Below are 16,276 nucleotides of genomic sequence, written 5' to 3'. Positions count from 1 at the left end.
CAAAAGCTACATTTTGGCTAATTTTAAGGAGAGAAAAGTAGCCTAACATGATGTAAACTGAAAAAAAGAACCAGCAAAGAAACCTTAAACAGCAAAACAGCAAGAGAAAGGTAACAGACAGCAAACACATAGTTGCAACCTACGGGCATAACAAGTTTTTCAAGCTTATGTACACTGCTGCTCATAAGAGCAATAGGAAATAGTGGAGAAAAACACAGTATTGGTTTTGCCCAGATAAAAAGTAGGCAACTGATAGTGTAGTATGTTTTGGGGCTGCTTTCTCCTCCTTCCTGCATGACCAGTCTGATGTCAATCAGAATTCAGGGAGCTGCACAGAAGGTAAAGTTATTATTTTGGCTGGCCGCCTGGGCAAAGTACTTTTGTAATTTGTCATCAGTTTGGGAAGAAAGGGGCAGAACTTTAGTTCATTAAACCTCTGCCCCAGTGCTCTATGTGAATCTCATCTACTTTGCACTAAGTATTGTGCAAGAAAAACATCTCTGAACACAGAGAAGCATCAGAAACAACTTTTTTTCCCTTCTTTAACTCTAAATGCAGTTTGCAAACTGCTGAGGGAATACTTGAGTTAAGCCAAAGCCCTCAGTTAAGCCTATGCACTTGTTTTCCAGAGTAAGTTATATTTAGCAGCTAAAATTATGTCTTTTCCTAACTAGAAGGACATTATTTGTCAAAACCAACACTAAAAATACTCCCAAGAGTACAATAAAACTGGGAGAGAGAGGAAAGAGCTGAAGAGGCAATGAGCATTATCCCACTGGGGGTTTTTCACCTGGCAGTATCCAATTTTGGGGTTCCTGTGCGCGTACGCCGTGAGCACCCTCCTTAGGGCAGCTATTCCTGTCTCGCTCTGGAAGGCAGGATGCTCAGGCAGCGAGCGGTGGAGGTCACGCTCGATCTCCTCTGTCGCCATACAGCACTTGCCCATGGACGCCTCCACCAAATGTAGGTAGTAGCCAGGATGCGAGGCGAGATCCGTCACGGCGTCTGAAGGCAGCAGGAAGGGAGAAAGAGGAAAACACAAAGTGGATTAAGATGATGCTAAACTTGGTGCTGTGGGAATTACTGCGCAAAAGGATGTAAGCAAAATGGTCTTCCCCAGGGTTTGTGAATTTAGTGAAATTTCCAGACCGTTGAAAGAAATAAAGTCCCAGCAGAAGACAAAACAAACATTAGCAAAGCTTGCATAACACAGCATCATTCAAAACACCTTAATACTGACATTGAGCAGGAAACTTCCCCAGCAGAGGATTACGGGGAGAAATGTACTCAGCACTGTTCACACCCTCCAAGAGGAAAACCACCACTTTTTACAAATGTTTGAACATGTCGTATTCCAGATTAAGGACTAAACTTGAGATCATATTGTAGGCACATTCCGGTTCTGACAGATCTGTGTATGAAACAAGTTATTTTTTCCATCTCTAGTTTCTATTCCCCCTGCCAACATCCAACAAGAAGCAGCAGCAGGACTGCTGATGCCCTTATTTTGCAATAATTTGATTTGCCTAGGGTTAAATCAATATTTATGCTAGAATCTAATTGTTGCTTGAAGATGAACATTATTTTATACAACCATGATGTTAATTTAAACTACACGGATGAAGATGACGTTATTTCAATTCTCCTGCACATTATGTCTTGTCATCTTGAGATAGATTTTTTACAGATCTACCTAGCTACTTCCTTGCATTTATTAGTTCAGTTCAGGTCATCTCATCTCTCTCCTGTAAGCAGTATCATAAGCTCCATGAAAACAACATTTAATTGCCCTTGGGAGATTTCCTGCCTAAAGGTTTTGCCGTGTTCAGAATCAGATGATGACTACAGCCAACATTTCTAAGCTTGCCCACCTGAGAAGAGCAGCCAGAGTTTGCCTCTTAAGGATTCAGGGATTCCCATAGCAACAAGTTTTCTGATCTTCTCTGTGCGGAACATGCACACAGTCCTGCCATATTCTACAAAATGGTCATCCCACAGGCTCTCCTTGATTTGCTCCCTAGACTGGGAAGAAGAAGACATGTTTTAAAAGAACAAATCACATGCATGTGGGAACTGGTAAACAGAAATATTTTGCGTATTAGAAATTCCACAAGATATTTCCAATACCAATGGAAATGGGAAGTCTGCTCTAAGGACTACAACTTTCCCCATTTTGCATATTCAATTCACCACACAAGGAGAAAAAAATATAAATATTCATGAGAAAGAAATGAAGAGGAAAAAACTCCAAGCACATGGAAAAGCTGTTATCCCATAACTAATTTCTCCAGCCAATACAGAGTTCATTTTACTAAAAATGATTACTGTTTGAATGTCACCCCAGATTTCAAAAAACAAACAAAAAAATCCCAGACTACCAACTCCTACCACTTCCCCCACGTTACATACCTTGCCAAAATCCAGGCCCACTATTCCTGGCTGATGGAAGTCTGACCTTAGTGCTTCTGCATTGAGCAAATAACTGCTGTCCTTTCCACATTCACTTCTCTCCTTGTTTTGTGAAGCCTCTGTTTCCAGATGCACAGGCTCACTGTCCCCAGTCATGCATGTGGATCCAAAGGCAGAACTGTTCTGCAATGCAGAATCAAAGCAGTAATGACTGAGAAGAGGCTAAGAACTATGTCCCCAGCTATCTTTAAGACACAGCTGGGTTAGTTTTTGCCTTTTACATCAAAACCTTTCACACCTTACTCAAGACCTTATACAAATTCTCATTCACTTGTATGTCAGGAAAAGGGCTGTTCTTTTAAAAAAGAAGTTATGAGTAAACTCTAAGAGTCCTCGATGATAAGATACCAAACAATCTACTTCAGTTAAGAACTGAAAAACAGAATCATAGAACAATTTAGGTCAGGGGACACCATCTTTTTCAATCCCCTGCTCAAAGCAGGATCCCTCAGACCAGGTTGCTGGGGACTGTGTCCACTCATGTTGAATAGCTCCAAGGAAGGTGATCCACAGCTTCGGTGGGCAGCCTGGTCCAGCTCCACCTCTCTTGAGGGGAAGTCTTTCTCTTTTCATCTATTTGGACTTCCCCTTGCTACATTTTGGGACTGTTGCTGCCCATCTTTCAGCTGGCACCTCCAAGAAGTCTCTGGCTTCATCTTCTCTGTAACTCCCCATTAGCTAGTAGAAGACAGACTGAACAAGATCTGCTCCATCAACCTCTCCTCATAAAGCATGTGCTCCAGCCCTGACCATCTTTTAGCCCTCCACTAGACTTAATCCAATTTGTCAATGCTTTTCTTGTGTGGAGAGGCAGAGTCAAAACTGAACTCAGTGCTGCTGATCAGCCTCAGAAGTGCTGAATGAAAGGGAACAATAATATCCCTTGACCTACTGCTTACAGTCCTGCTAGTTCAACCCCAAACACTCTTGGCCCTCCACAATATGAGCACACTGCTCACTTATAAAAGCTCAAGCTGCTGATGTCCACCAGGACCCCCCAGTCTTTTCCACATACTCTTCTCTGTCCTTCAGCCGCTCCTTTTGCATACGGTTACTCTGCCAGGCATCACATTTGCTTTTGTTGAACTTCACGAGGTCTCTGTCAACCTATTCCTCCAGACTGGTGAGGTGTCCCTCACCCTGCTCCTTACCATATCCCCGCTCACTGCAGGGTGGGTGGACTAGATGACCTTTAAAGGTCCCTTCCAACCCAAACCATTCTGACATGTCGGGGGGGAGCATTCACTGCTCCCCTCAACATGTCAATCATAACTATACTCTGGGTGCATTCCATCCCATCAGGCAGGTCTTTAAAGAATGCATCACACAAGTACTGGCTCAATATCAACCCCCTGACAGGACAACAGACCAATGGATAAACACACTGAATTCATACCCCTAAAAAAATTCAGAAGTTCAGTACCTGGTTCTTATTGTGCAAGTTGTTACAGTGCACTGGGTTGCTGGAGTTCACTTCTTTTAGCCTCTGGAGCAGATTCTCCACCAAAGTATCCCGGTCCTTCAGCTCAATGAACTGAAAGGCCGTCTTGCTCCTTACGCTAACAATGATGGGATTAGGGAGAAGGCTTGTGTCCTCCATCTTCTCTATACTGATTACCTTTTCCAGAAACATTACAGAAAACATGTTATGCACCACTTCCACTTACACATCTTCAAATATTCTACATGTACCAAAATGTTCAAACACGTATGCACACATGCTTTAAACATGGTTACAAGAATCATACAATGGTTAAGGTTGGAAGGGACCTTAAAGATCATCTGGTTCCAACCCCCTGCCATGAGCAGGGACACCTTCCAATAGACCAGGTTGCTCAAAGCCTCATCCAACCTGGCCTTGAACACTGCCAGGGATGGGGCAGCCACAGCTTCTCTGGGCAACCTGTGCCAGGGCCTCACCACCCTCACAGTGAAGAACTTCCTAATGTCTAATGTCTAAATCCTAATGCCTGATCCTAATATCCAATCTAACTCTGCCAGTTTAAAGCCATTCCCCCTTGTCCTGTCACTACATGCCATAATAAAAAGTCCCTCTCCAGATTTCTTGTAGGGCCCCTTTAGGTATTGGAAGACTGTTAGTAAGGTCTCCAGGTTTCCTTGATCGGACACATCCTGCCTCCTGAAGCTCATGGTCTCTTTAGAAGCTCAATGCAGGCACCAAAAGAGTATCCCAGCATTTTATTTATTTTATTTTTTTTTATGATTTTGTGGCCCACTCCTGCAGAATGGGCTGAGGGGAAAGATAAGAAAAAGGGAGTATGATTAAAACAAGATCTGAAAAAGTATCAACTTGCTCACATGCTGGGGGATGGAGGAGGAAATTTGCTTTCACACTTTTGAAGATGGGGGGAAAACAGTTTTGGTGTTTCTGATTAAGTATGTAACACTGTTCTCTTACTGTTTACTGTTTCTGTAACAGTGGAAGGTAAGTTGCTACAGTTAGAATATCATTTGGATGTTACTCTGTTATTAGTTGAGGATGAAAGCAAAGCTTTAATTAAGAGATCATAACAGCCTTGTATCCATAGCAGATGAGGCAAGTGTTTGCTGACAGCTTCCTTCTCCTCTTCTACTCCCACCACCTTCCCATGTGCTCTCCCTCCATTTAAATAAATGTTTTGATTTCATGCAAATTTGGCAGCTCATCACTGCATCCAGAATACCGTCTTTTTTTCTCTGCCCTACAGTTTGAAAAGTATCCACAGGTTTGCTAGAATGTGTCTATGAAGGGAGAGCTTCAACACTTCAAAGTGCTGATCTCAGGCAAGGATGCCTTTATAATGCCAGAATGGGCACAAGCTGGTCTCCATCACATTAAGCTGGGTGTGTTTGCGGAGCTGGGATGGTCCAAGTCTTGGACTGAGCACACTCTGCTTTTGCAGTGCTGTCCTGCTGCATTAACTGTCTGTACTTCGCTTTGAGGATCATGTTGAATCACCCATAGTTTTAGGAACTCATGGCCTAATAAATCCCAGAACAAGCTGTACAACAACCCCATAGGCAAGATACACACAAGCATCCTACTCTTTTTCATCAAACAATAGTTTGCAGGTAAGTCAGGTGACAGTGGATGCTTGCAGCAGAAAAAGGCAGATAAGGACCTGAAATGAAACAAACAACTCTACCTCTCTAAGTGGGATGATAACATTGCAGCAGCCATTTTCTTTGCTGGCAAAACAGATATAACTGTCTGAAGTATACATCCTTCCTGCTGTGTGACAGCGACTAAACGGCGTCCAGAGAGAACAGTCTACAACTTCATGCAGCTTCTCCTTCCTGGGTAATCTGAAGAAGGCCCGAAAGAATTCATTCTGGGCTCTGGCTTCAAGATCCCTTAAGAGAAAACAGTGAGAGGGAATCAGAAGACTCTGAAAGCCAGGACATCCAGCTCAAGCTTTCCTTTTCTTGTTAGCCTCACCAAGAGCAATAAAAGCACCATCACATCAATCTTCATTGCCTATGTGAACAGACTGATAAAAGACTGACTCTGAAATAACAAAAAAGAATCATTATCGATACTTGCTTGTTTAACATTAAGGTCAAAAGCAACTACTGTGGTGACTAGGAAAGGAAGGGACACTAATTTAAATTAGCTAGTTTGTTGGAGTCTTTTAAATTGTTATTTAACCATGCATTTTCTATGGCTGCTGTATGAATTTCCAGCCTCAGAGTTACAGATTTCAATGCCCAGGAGATAACAAAATTTTTCATCTGATGAATGTACACTGAGCAACAGAGACGAGTTTTATGTTCCTTGTTTCCCTTCCCAAGAGCATTACCAACATCACCCCAGGGATTTGCACCTGCATCTGAAAGCAATGCATTTGCTCAATGAGTAATTCCAATGCCATCAGTAATAAAACAGTTAATGATGGTGGTATTTATAATCACCAAATCCTTGACTTGCAGAGGTATCAGCCTCTTAGAGTCCTCAGAACAGTTGCAAAATGCAGAATGGTTTCAGGTCACTTAAAAGACTCAGCTGGGAATAACAGCACCAGTTACATTCAATTTGGACTTGGCTTCCTTCCAGTCACCCATCCACATTTACATGGAGGGAAAAAGTTTAAATAAATTAAGCTTTCATTACTGAGTATGCTTCTACAGACTTGGCTTTGGGGATTATATTTTTTTCTCCCCTCCCTTTTTAATGGAGAAGTCTGAGGTAATTTAAAGATCTATGCAATTACATTATAAACAGACCACAGCTATTAGCTCACAAACAGCAGCTACAGAATCACTAGGGCTTAAATTCTATCATTTTCTTTACTGCAAGTAAATTTTTCCAAACACGTTTCACCCTGGGGGAATTAAACAAAAAAGCAAAAAACAAAAAGCTTGACTTTGTTCCAGTGAAAGAATTTTAAGCGTGGGCTGAAGTACAACAGGGAGTGGTACCTTGATGTTGTAAATCCCCTCTCCGCTCCTTCCCAAACCCTCCTCTTCTGCTGATACTTCCCCCTTACCCCAGCCCTGCTGTTTAAAAATAAGGTGAGAGATGAAGCCTCTGCTTCAGTAAGTGCATCAATTGTTTGGTTGGGGGGGTTTCTTATTTCAGTTTAATCCATAGAGGAATCAAAAGCCATGTGAAGCAGGGAAGAAGACATTCCAGAACAAACCGAGACCTGTGAAGCTAGGATCTGTATCTGAGACCAACAGAAAAGACAGAACACTCAACCAGCGTTTGGCTGTTGTTTCCTTCTCAAGCATTATCTTCCTTAAAAACATTATCCAAGCAAAACAGACAAATAGTCTCCTGTTTTTCATGCAGAACAAAGAAAAACCCTCTTTGTGAAGGAAGACAAAAAGGTTGCTCCCGAGTTAAAATTCCACAGCGAGAGAAACTCTGATAAGTGCCCGCAGCGATCTGCTATTGTGACAAAGCTGGATCAGGATATGCCTCCTCGTTAACTCACCACTAAAATATTTTCCATTTCTGCACAGCACAGATGAACATTGCTGATAGCATCCACAGTCAGGTCCGGGTAGAGCTGTGTTCTGCTGCTATTGTGCTAAGGTAAGACCCTCCCTGCATCTTTTGGTTGCAAAAATTTCTATACCTTTATGTGAAAAGAGGCATTATATGGAAGAGTGGCACCTCTGTGGAGGCAGAGATTGTCTGTTATTTAGGAGGTGACTGTTTCTAATGCTCCAAAATCTGCAGTTTCTGGGTTTTCAGGATCTTGCTGCATGTCCTGGGGCTGTAGGCTCCAGGTGCAGGGCCTTTTAGACAAGAACCCACAGGTTTTTAAGCTGAAGAATAACATTTCCCATATGTGAAACTAAGTAAATTCACCAAGCACTGCACCTAACCCCCATGCCCTGTACTGGGGGAAGGCTGCCAATCCTAACATCCCTGGAACTGCCTGTCCCCTGCTGATTCATGACACAGGATCCCATAGGGCCACCACAGAGAGCACACCACAGCCAGGACTGCACAAAGACAAGTGCTGAAACAGGGGCCAGCTGGAGCAAGAGATCGCGGAAAGAAAATATGGTAGCATGGGGATGGAATGCTGTCAGCACCTTCCAATGTGGGTTAAAGCAAGAGATTTTACTAGAAAGGGGCACACCATGAAAATATTTCCTGTTAGGCCAGCAAATTCTAGGGCTTAAAGCAATTGCTCCCCTTCCTAAATACAGTCAAATAAAATTAGAGCTGGGTAAAACAGAAAATCAAACAACAACCTATAACTCAAAAAAACCCACAAATGAAATTAGCTCCTAAAACAAGACAGGCAATTGTTCAAACATGATACAGCAAAGACGCAGTGACTGCACACACATCACCAGGTCCCACAGCTTCCATTTTGAGTTTCACAATGCCTCCAGCACCAACCAGAAATGCAACCTTCCTACCTGTGCTCAATCTGTTTGAAATTTTCTCTCCTAACTTATCAATTTCCATGTTGGTTTGTTTTTTAAGTAACACATGCACCAGGAGAATAAAAGGCGAGAAGATGTAATTGCTTTGTTCCCTGCTTTTCAGAAAACTCAGCAATTCTTTTCAAGCACAGCTCCTGACTTGCATGTTACAGGATCCTGGACTGCCTCCAACTTGAGCACTTCAAAGTGAATGGCAAGTCTGAACTGTGATAACTCCCTGTGTGTGACCCCTACATTGCCTTCCAAGAGTTTTAAATTAAAGGAAATAACACACAGGACTGACAAAATGCCTAAAAGTATCAGCACACTTAAAATGATGTCCTCACTGTCAAATGTTTTTCTCTGCTTTTAGGTCTAACAGAAGTCAACCTGGCAAGATTTTAGCTCTGCTGAGTCACTTGCTGCCTATGTGAAATCTTATCAGACTTGTTGACCTCTTGCTTTTAGAAACCAATTACTAGACTCTTCCTGTTACCCAGACTCAGAAAGTTACAGATTTTGGAAATAACACATCCGATTATATATGTCTTGTTTATTGCAGAACTGCCAAATTCATGTGGCAAGAAAGGCTCCTTGCAAGCAAGCCAGAAGTTAGCTGAGAAGAGCCAACACGGACTTGTCAAGAGGCATGTAAACTGAATATCATTCCCTTATGTCACAGGAATGCTTGACTTCTAGATGGGGAAGATGCAATAGAAGTTTTAGCCAAAATTTATGAAAGTCTTGGTTATTTCCTAATGTAACTAATAAAACTGGATTAAAGTGAAAATTGCAGTACCAAGCCAGTTGAAAAAGAGTACCCCCAAAAGCAGCCCTCAAAGGCTCCTCGGTAAATTGGAAGGTTGTATCAAGAGGACCTCCTTAGGGGGTTTAGCTTCTGTTCAACATCTTCATCAGCAATCTGCACAATGGGTCAGGAGATCGTTGTTATTAAACTTGCACACACCATGAGACTTGTAGAGGCTAATGAGCAGAAGAACAGGATCAGATTCAGATTTATATTCATAAACGTTAGTGATAGTGTGCAAACAAAGCATTACATGTGTTTTCATCTGCACATCATAAGCTGCATAAATGCAGCACAGAGATCATCTCCACCAGCAGCCATTCAGCAAAAAGAAAAGACCTAGAGGTTACACAGGATCACAAGTCAAACATAAGCCAACAGGCTCATGCTCATAGCAGGAAGAGGAACGCTGCACTGGGCTGCAAAAATGCGTGGCCACCAAGATGCAGAACAGCAGTCCTGGAAATCATAGAATCATAAGAACACCAGGTTGGAAGGGATCATTTGGTCCAATCTTTCTTGGCAAGGCATGACTGAGACTAGATATCCAGCTGAACCTTAAAAATCATCCAGTGCTGCTACAAAGATGGTCATGCTGCTCCTGCCTGGATCATCACCGGCAACGCATTTGGAACAGTCCTGTATCCCACCACCCCATGCCTGCAGCCACATAGGATAAGTGCTGAATGTCCAGAGAAGAGCAAGCAGAAGAGCTAAAATCAGGACTGATAACAAAAACCTGGCTTAACTAGGGCAGTGCAATTTAAACAAGAAAAGATAAAGGAGATGCATACCAACCTCCAAATATACAAATGGTTGTTCTAAAGAAGCTGAACTCTTTAATAGTACTGAATAGGATGAGAAGTATCAGACTCAAAAAACAGCACAAAAGATTCAAGTTAGACTTCAGGAAGACTTTTCAGTGTCAACTGAAGTGAAGTATTGGCATGGATCCTGATATTTCCATTACTGGAAATCCTTAAAAACAGGTTAGGCAATCATCTGTCACGAGAGATACAATCCAAACCCTGCCCTGGAGGTTTTTAAAAGACAGATGTGTTGCTTAGGGACATGGTTTATTGATGGACTTGGCAGTGCTGGGTTAACGGTTGGACTCGATGACCTTAAAGGTCGTTTCCAACCTTAAAGGTCTTTTCCAATGATTTTGTTGAGTGGATGGAATGAAAGCAACTTCTTTCTAGTTACATCCTCCTTGTTGCTCAAGGTTTATAGCGTTCTCGGATTCCTTCTCTGAAGGAATTAATGTGACTGAAGTGACACGTATGACTCAAGATACTTCAGTTTCTTTTCAGCTTAGATCAATGTTAAAAACCCTCTCTGCCTTCATACGAAGCAAAGCCATCCTCTCTGGCAATTCACAGTTAGACATGAAGAAAAGAAACCAAACGGGTTAGAGCCTGGAGAAAAGTATCGTACTTTTGAAACCTTTCTGATACCAGTGGTAAAGCTTTTAAATTTTGATTCCTGCTTGGGCCAATTTCCTCACTGCATTTGAGGAATGTAATGGGTATTCCTGCATCCCGAAAGAGATGGAAATAGGAAGCACAAGAAAGCAATAGCAGCGATTTTAGTGACCTTCCTATTAAAAAAGAAAATACCGTTACTATATGTTTCCAGTAAAATTGGATGTCACATAAATATACCTGCAAGAAGTGGTATTTGTAATTACCAAACACTTCAGCTTTATTTTCCTTTTTATGGCAATTAACTCAATTGTCATTAAACCCTTTGTAATCCATTATTCCAAGCCTTATCCTCTCATTAAGCTGCATGAAAACTTGTTTGACTCTGGCCACCATACAATTTGTGTCAGAGACTGTTGGCCTAATCGCACTTCCACTGGTCAGCAGGATGACCCCAAGAACCTCAGGAACTGTATAAAAGGTTTCTGATTTTCAGGATTTAGAATATGCAGATCAAGACAGTATTAAAAATGCACGTTTCAAAAATAAATATACAAAGACGAGCCTCTTGCAGAAGAAACCCTAACAAACAAAAGCAATCTACAGCAGCTTCAGTAATTTGACACAGCTGGAATGGTTCTAATGATGTGTGGATTACTGCTTTCATTTTGATAGACTACTATTTGCTTCCAAATCATGCACAAGAACTAACAAAGACAATTATTAGGGGAAAAATGTCAAGAGGAAAATAGTTGTTCTTGTACTAAAATGGCTTTAGAAAAAAAAAGTGGCAACAAAAACTTCACACACAGAGAAAAGTTCAACACCCCCAAAACATGTCAGCATCAAAAACCAGTTTATCCACTATTCAAACTACAGTCTTGCTTAATCATCTTACATCAAAGTGGTTGGTGAAGTGTTACAAAGGGCACCAGAAACAGCAACTTATCCAACCACCACCTACTTCATGCAGAGGAAATGGGATTTTGGCATCTTCCATGTTTCCATGTTTTCCCTTCTGCTATCTCAAGTTGCAGCACATTAGCACAGGTTAGAGAATATCTTGCCCAGGAACTATCCAGTAAATATACTTTTATACTTCCTTCTCCTCTGCCCACCCCCCACTTCTTTGAATTGGACGGAAGGTGAGGAGAAAACCTGCTTGAATAAATGTGTGGGATGGTTTCTGTTGCTTGTTTGCCAGTAATACACCTTTTCAAAAATGCCACAAAGTACTTAAAGGTTGATTCCCTGAGAAACTCCTCATTACAACATATTACTAAGCACTTTTCCTTGCAACTGTAATTTTAGTTTCATTACTTAAAGTACATATCCTGCATTTCTTGGGCCAAAAGCTACATCCAGTAACATGCACGTTGTAAAAAAAACAGTAGCTCCTGTGTTTAAAGGAACCCTGGCTATGAAAAAACAAAACCCCCACAAAGATGCTTACAACTGCTCACCACTATATCACCTCAAATGAATTCTTTGACAACATCATGGATGAAATCCCAGTGTCAGTGATTTTCCTTATTGTGTGTACATACGAAATTGCAGAGAAAGCGCATTTTAGTCTTTTAAACTCCATTACGAAACCTTGCAGAAGTGTTTAGCCAAGATGTACACCCAACACCACTGCAAAAATGCCCCTTGGAAACAATAAAATGGCTACTGGACATGTCTCTGGATTTTTGGGAAACGATACCACACGTTCCATATGTTTTAGCCAGGAAGCAACACCTGAGTGATTCCCTTCATGCCTCTGGCAGTGGGGAAGGAAGGAAGAGCAGGCAAGGGTATGACTCAGGAGGGGATAAGAGCTCCATTCACACCCTGTTCAGAAAAGAAGTATTTTAACCCAGCACCTCAACCCTGATGCCCCAGGCAAATTCCAGTTTGGGCTACTGCATCCTGCCCACCTAAAATTCCTCTGGGCAGTTTCCCTTCCCCTTTCCCACAACAGTAAATAAAACAGAGTAGTGTGTTGTGCTACTAGCAGACAAATGGTTATCAATCTTCCCCCTGAAAGCCCAGTGCATTTCTGCAGTGGGAGAGGAATGCAGAGATGCATTTCAGAGATGCAAAGGGTAGAGCTAGCTGACAATCGCATATTAATCTGTTGCAACTGCCTGCAGGGTTTTTAAGTCCAAAAAACTGCCTGCTAAGTCAGCTATAGCAATCACGCTTGTGGGAAATTCCACGTTTCAGATACAATCAAAAGCAATAATTCTGCAGAACTGATGGCACTAGGAAAGCCTATGTATTGCCAAAATGATAAACAAAATAATGCTGCTCTCCATGGAAGATGGAAAATATCCCTTGCTGCAATCTACCCTTCTACAGGGAACGGTACTTTTAAAACAAACAAAAAACAAACACAGTGATGTTTAAGGGAAGCCTATAAAACCTGCACACAAGCTCAAATGCACCCACTGGATACACCATAATACATTATAAAATCTCTTTTTCACCCAATGAAGTAAAGCTTTGAAATGTTACCCAGCTAACACAGCAAACCACAGAGCCCTCCAATGAACCTCTGCTCACACAACAATTTAGCTCTCTACCTCTTGGTGATCTGAGTAGGATCCTGTAGGCCTGGATCCAGTTCAAAGATCTCATTATCCAGCAGCCTTCGGAGTGTCACATCTGCTAGTTGCTCCATGATCCTGAAAGCCTCGGTGATATTGAGGAACGTGGAGAAGTCGCGCTCTTTATTTGGGGTGGTGACGCGGACCGTGTCAGTCATGAAGACATTGGAGGTTCTTTCCAGCTTCTGGACCTCAACCCAAGGAATGATAAGTTTCACTGACATCAGAGAAAAAAGGCAAAAGTGGGTTGGAAACTCTGCTTACATTTTTCAGATTTGGAAAATAGGCAAATTAGGAATGAAATGCAAACATTTCAGAAAAGGAGAGAGACCCATTTTTGCAGACAAAGTCCAAACAAAAGCTGTTACTACTCTACATCCATTCTCTCCCACTCCAAAAGACTAGCTTTTTCAGAATCTCTCCCTCAAAATTTTACTTCTTTTCATACAAAGTGCTGGACTGGGGAGTTCTGCCTTTGCAGAATACCTGCCATACGCTCTGCTCTAGCTCCTTCACGAGTCACTTCTGCAGCGTGGTTTATTACTACCAGAAGAAACAAGTTTGTTTCAAGAGCATGAAGGTAACAGGGAAAGGCTCTGTAATCTAGAAATAAAACTGTATACAGGTGGAAAACAAATTACGGGCATGGTACTTTAACTTTTATTTTAAAATAAAGCTAACAACTTCCATACACAAGGAAGCTTTTACACAGGGACATTTTTACAGAGTTTAGTTACTACCATAAACAGGGTGTTCAAAAAAAAAAAAAGCTGCCTAGGTTTTGGGATTTTCCCATTTTGGTTACCTTTTACTGAAAAGGTGCACAGCCACATTTGTCCTAAACATTAACTGTAGTTGGACTTGTTCACAGGAAAAAAAAAAGTGTAGGACACTCTTCTCTATACTTAAACATTGCTGAGGCATATAAATACAAACAGTAAAAAGAATCAGCTTATTTTAGATAACCACTGCAGGATGTTACTTGCCTCTCTCATACTAATCTCTGGTTTGAAATTAGGCTGAAAGGACTTTAAAATAGATTAAATTTCTTCTTAGCAACTGTTGGAAGCTTCCCAGGATTCTCTGTGCCAATAATATCAAGAATACACCCCCCTAACATCCCTAGCAGGTCTCCTGATGCCAATAAAACAATAAAAAAGGCCGTAATAACAAACATTGTCATATATATATGACACTTATCCACGATCATTAATTACCTGCGGAGCTACCCTCAGCAAGTTTTCTGTACTACACGAACCACAGCTGTCAAGATTATTTGCAGATTACGTTTTTTCTTCCTTAAATAAAGCACAGCTGCGTCAACACGCACAAACTGTTGCGAATGGTCATAAAATAATCTGTACCAGAACAGCCAAGGGAAGAAAGATTAAATAGCGCCATAGCAATAGCACTATTGTTCAAGCAGGTCAGCATCACATAGGCTCTACAGTGTTGGTTACAGAAACAGCACAGCGGACTGTAAGGGGCCCAAACAACTGATGAAAGGTACAGAGTCTTCAAAGTCTTAAAAAAACACAAGTTTAATTAATAAATATGAAGAAACCTCGGCATGCCCTTTCAAGGAAACCGGTGTTCTCAGCCTCTGAAATCCTGCAAATACTTCGAGGCTGAGATAAAAGGGGACTTGTCTGGGATAAGATGTGCCATGGAGTTTATGCTCGCATAAGCCAGAAGTTAATTTTATGAGAAGCTGAAAACAGGTTCCAATACTGCATTCCAGGTCATCTCAACATAAAATAAAACAAGGGGAAGGGGACAAACTTGCCAGGAGCATAAGACTTAATGCTTTGCCTATAAACAGACTGCAGTCTAAACTTTGGGGGGGGATTTTTACAGAGTTAACACATTTAAGAAATATTTGTATTGCAACCCATATATTGTTTTTTCTTTCCTATGATGTATTGAAGAATGCAATAAATGCGATCTCTTAGCAATATTTTCACGAGCAGATTTAACCAGATTTAATTTCTGATTGCTACCTGGCAAAAGAAGAGACAATGAATCACTTGTTCTACATATAATCAGCATCAGCTTCTCAAACAGTAACAACCAGAACTAGGGTAAATCTGGATTATTCGATGTAATACAAGTATTTTATAAATGTGACAAAATACTAGCTTTGAAACAGCAGCAATTTTCTTTATCAGAATCAAAGAAATGGAAGGCACGTCAGCACATAATGCTTCCTACTGAGCTATGGAAATTTAACACAACCAAAAAAACACCAGGTTTTTATTTCAGATTTCCATGCAAATGCATTGGAACACAAAGACAATGCAACTGGCTGCAACAGAGAATGAGTGGTGTATTTTCCACAGCCAAAATGAAATTTGCAAACATGTCGTTTGTGGGGTTTGTGTATTTTCATAATGAATTATTATTATTGAAAAAAAAGGGAAGTGATTTCTTCTTAAATAATACAGCCTGAGTTGTACTTCCAGTATCATTTAACAACCTGTGGTATTGCATAAACAGTATTTTTTGAGCAATATAAAGGGTTTCTCTCTCTCCCTTCTCCTCCTCCCATTATCTATCATTATTAAGTATTGGTTTTGCTTTGTGTGCTTTGGCAGACTGGATATATCAGATTTAATTGGAGAAAGTCTGCAAGAAGAAATTATTGAGAAAGGGTATTATTTAATACTAGCCAGAAAAAAAGGAGATTAAACAAGAACTGGTGTCTTGTATGTCTCAAGAAATCCTATTCCAGTCTCCCCAGCAAAACTCAACTTCTGTTTTTATAACAAATAACAAACATTTTAAATCTAACTCTGCCACCTTTTGCAGATACAACAAAATAATTGGCCTGAACTAATACCAGGGGAAAAAAGGACCTCTAGCTCTAAGCATGCCTTTGTATGTTCTAAGTCTTAGAAACTGCCAATTACTATCTTATCATTATACTAATGTACTTTATTTTTTGAATCTACAGTTTTTATTTGACTAGCCATCCCAATATTAAATCCAGAAAGTAAATGGTAAAGTTCTTGCTGTATTTATAGCAGTACAGGTTTATATTATTGTTATTGCTGAAGTTCTAGCAGGATAAACAGGGCATAAAATGTGCAGCTCATGCA

General features: G+C 41.0%; 1 protein-coding gene across 2 annotated transcripts in view; it reads right to left on the bottom strand.

Annotated features, from left to right (window-relative positions):
• TBC1D8 (TBC1 domain family member 8) overlaps positions 1–16,276 on the bottom strand; it is a 49,298-nt gene that overhangs the window by 12,333 nt on the left and 20,689 nt on the right. For both annotated transcript variants that reach the window (XM_057422217.1, XM_057422218.1), the window contains exons 5-10: positions 13,155–13,395; positions 5,616–5,823; positions 3,893–4,087; positions 2,410–2,592; positions 1,872–2,022; positions 791–1,005 (exon numbers count right to left, since the gene is read on the bottom strand). In XM_057422217.1, coding sequence (XP_057278200.1) covers positions 791–1,005; positions 1,872–2,022; positions 2,410–2,592; positions 3,893–4,087; positions 5,616–5,823; positions 13,155–13,395 — 1,193 coding nt within the window. The remainder of the gene's footprint in view (positions 1–790; positions 1,006–1,871; positions 2,023–2,409; positions 2,593–3,892; positions 4,088–5,615; positions 5,824–13,154; positions 13,396–16,276) is intronic.

Source organism: Pezoporus wallicus, unplaced genomic scaffold (assembly GCF_028554395.1).
Source record: "Pezoporus wallicus isolate ANWC-B61680 ecotype Strahan unplaced genomic scaffold, APGP_CSIRO_Pwel_v1 contig_5785, whole genome shotgun sequence".
Classification (NCBI taxonomy): Eukaryota; Metazoa; Chordata; class Aves; order Psittaciformes; family Psittacidae; genus Pezoporus; species Pezoporus wallicus.
This window is presented reverse-complemented; position numbering and strand designations above follow the sequence as displayed.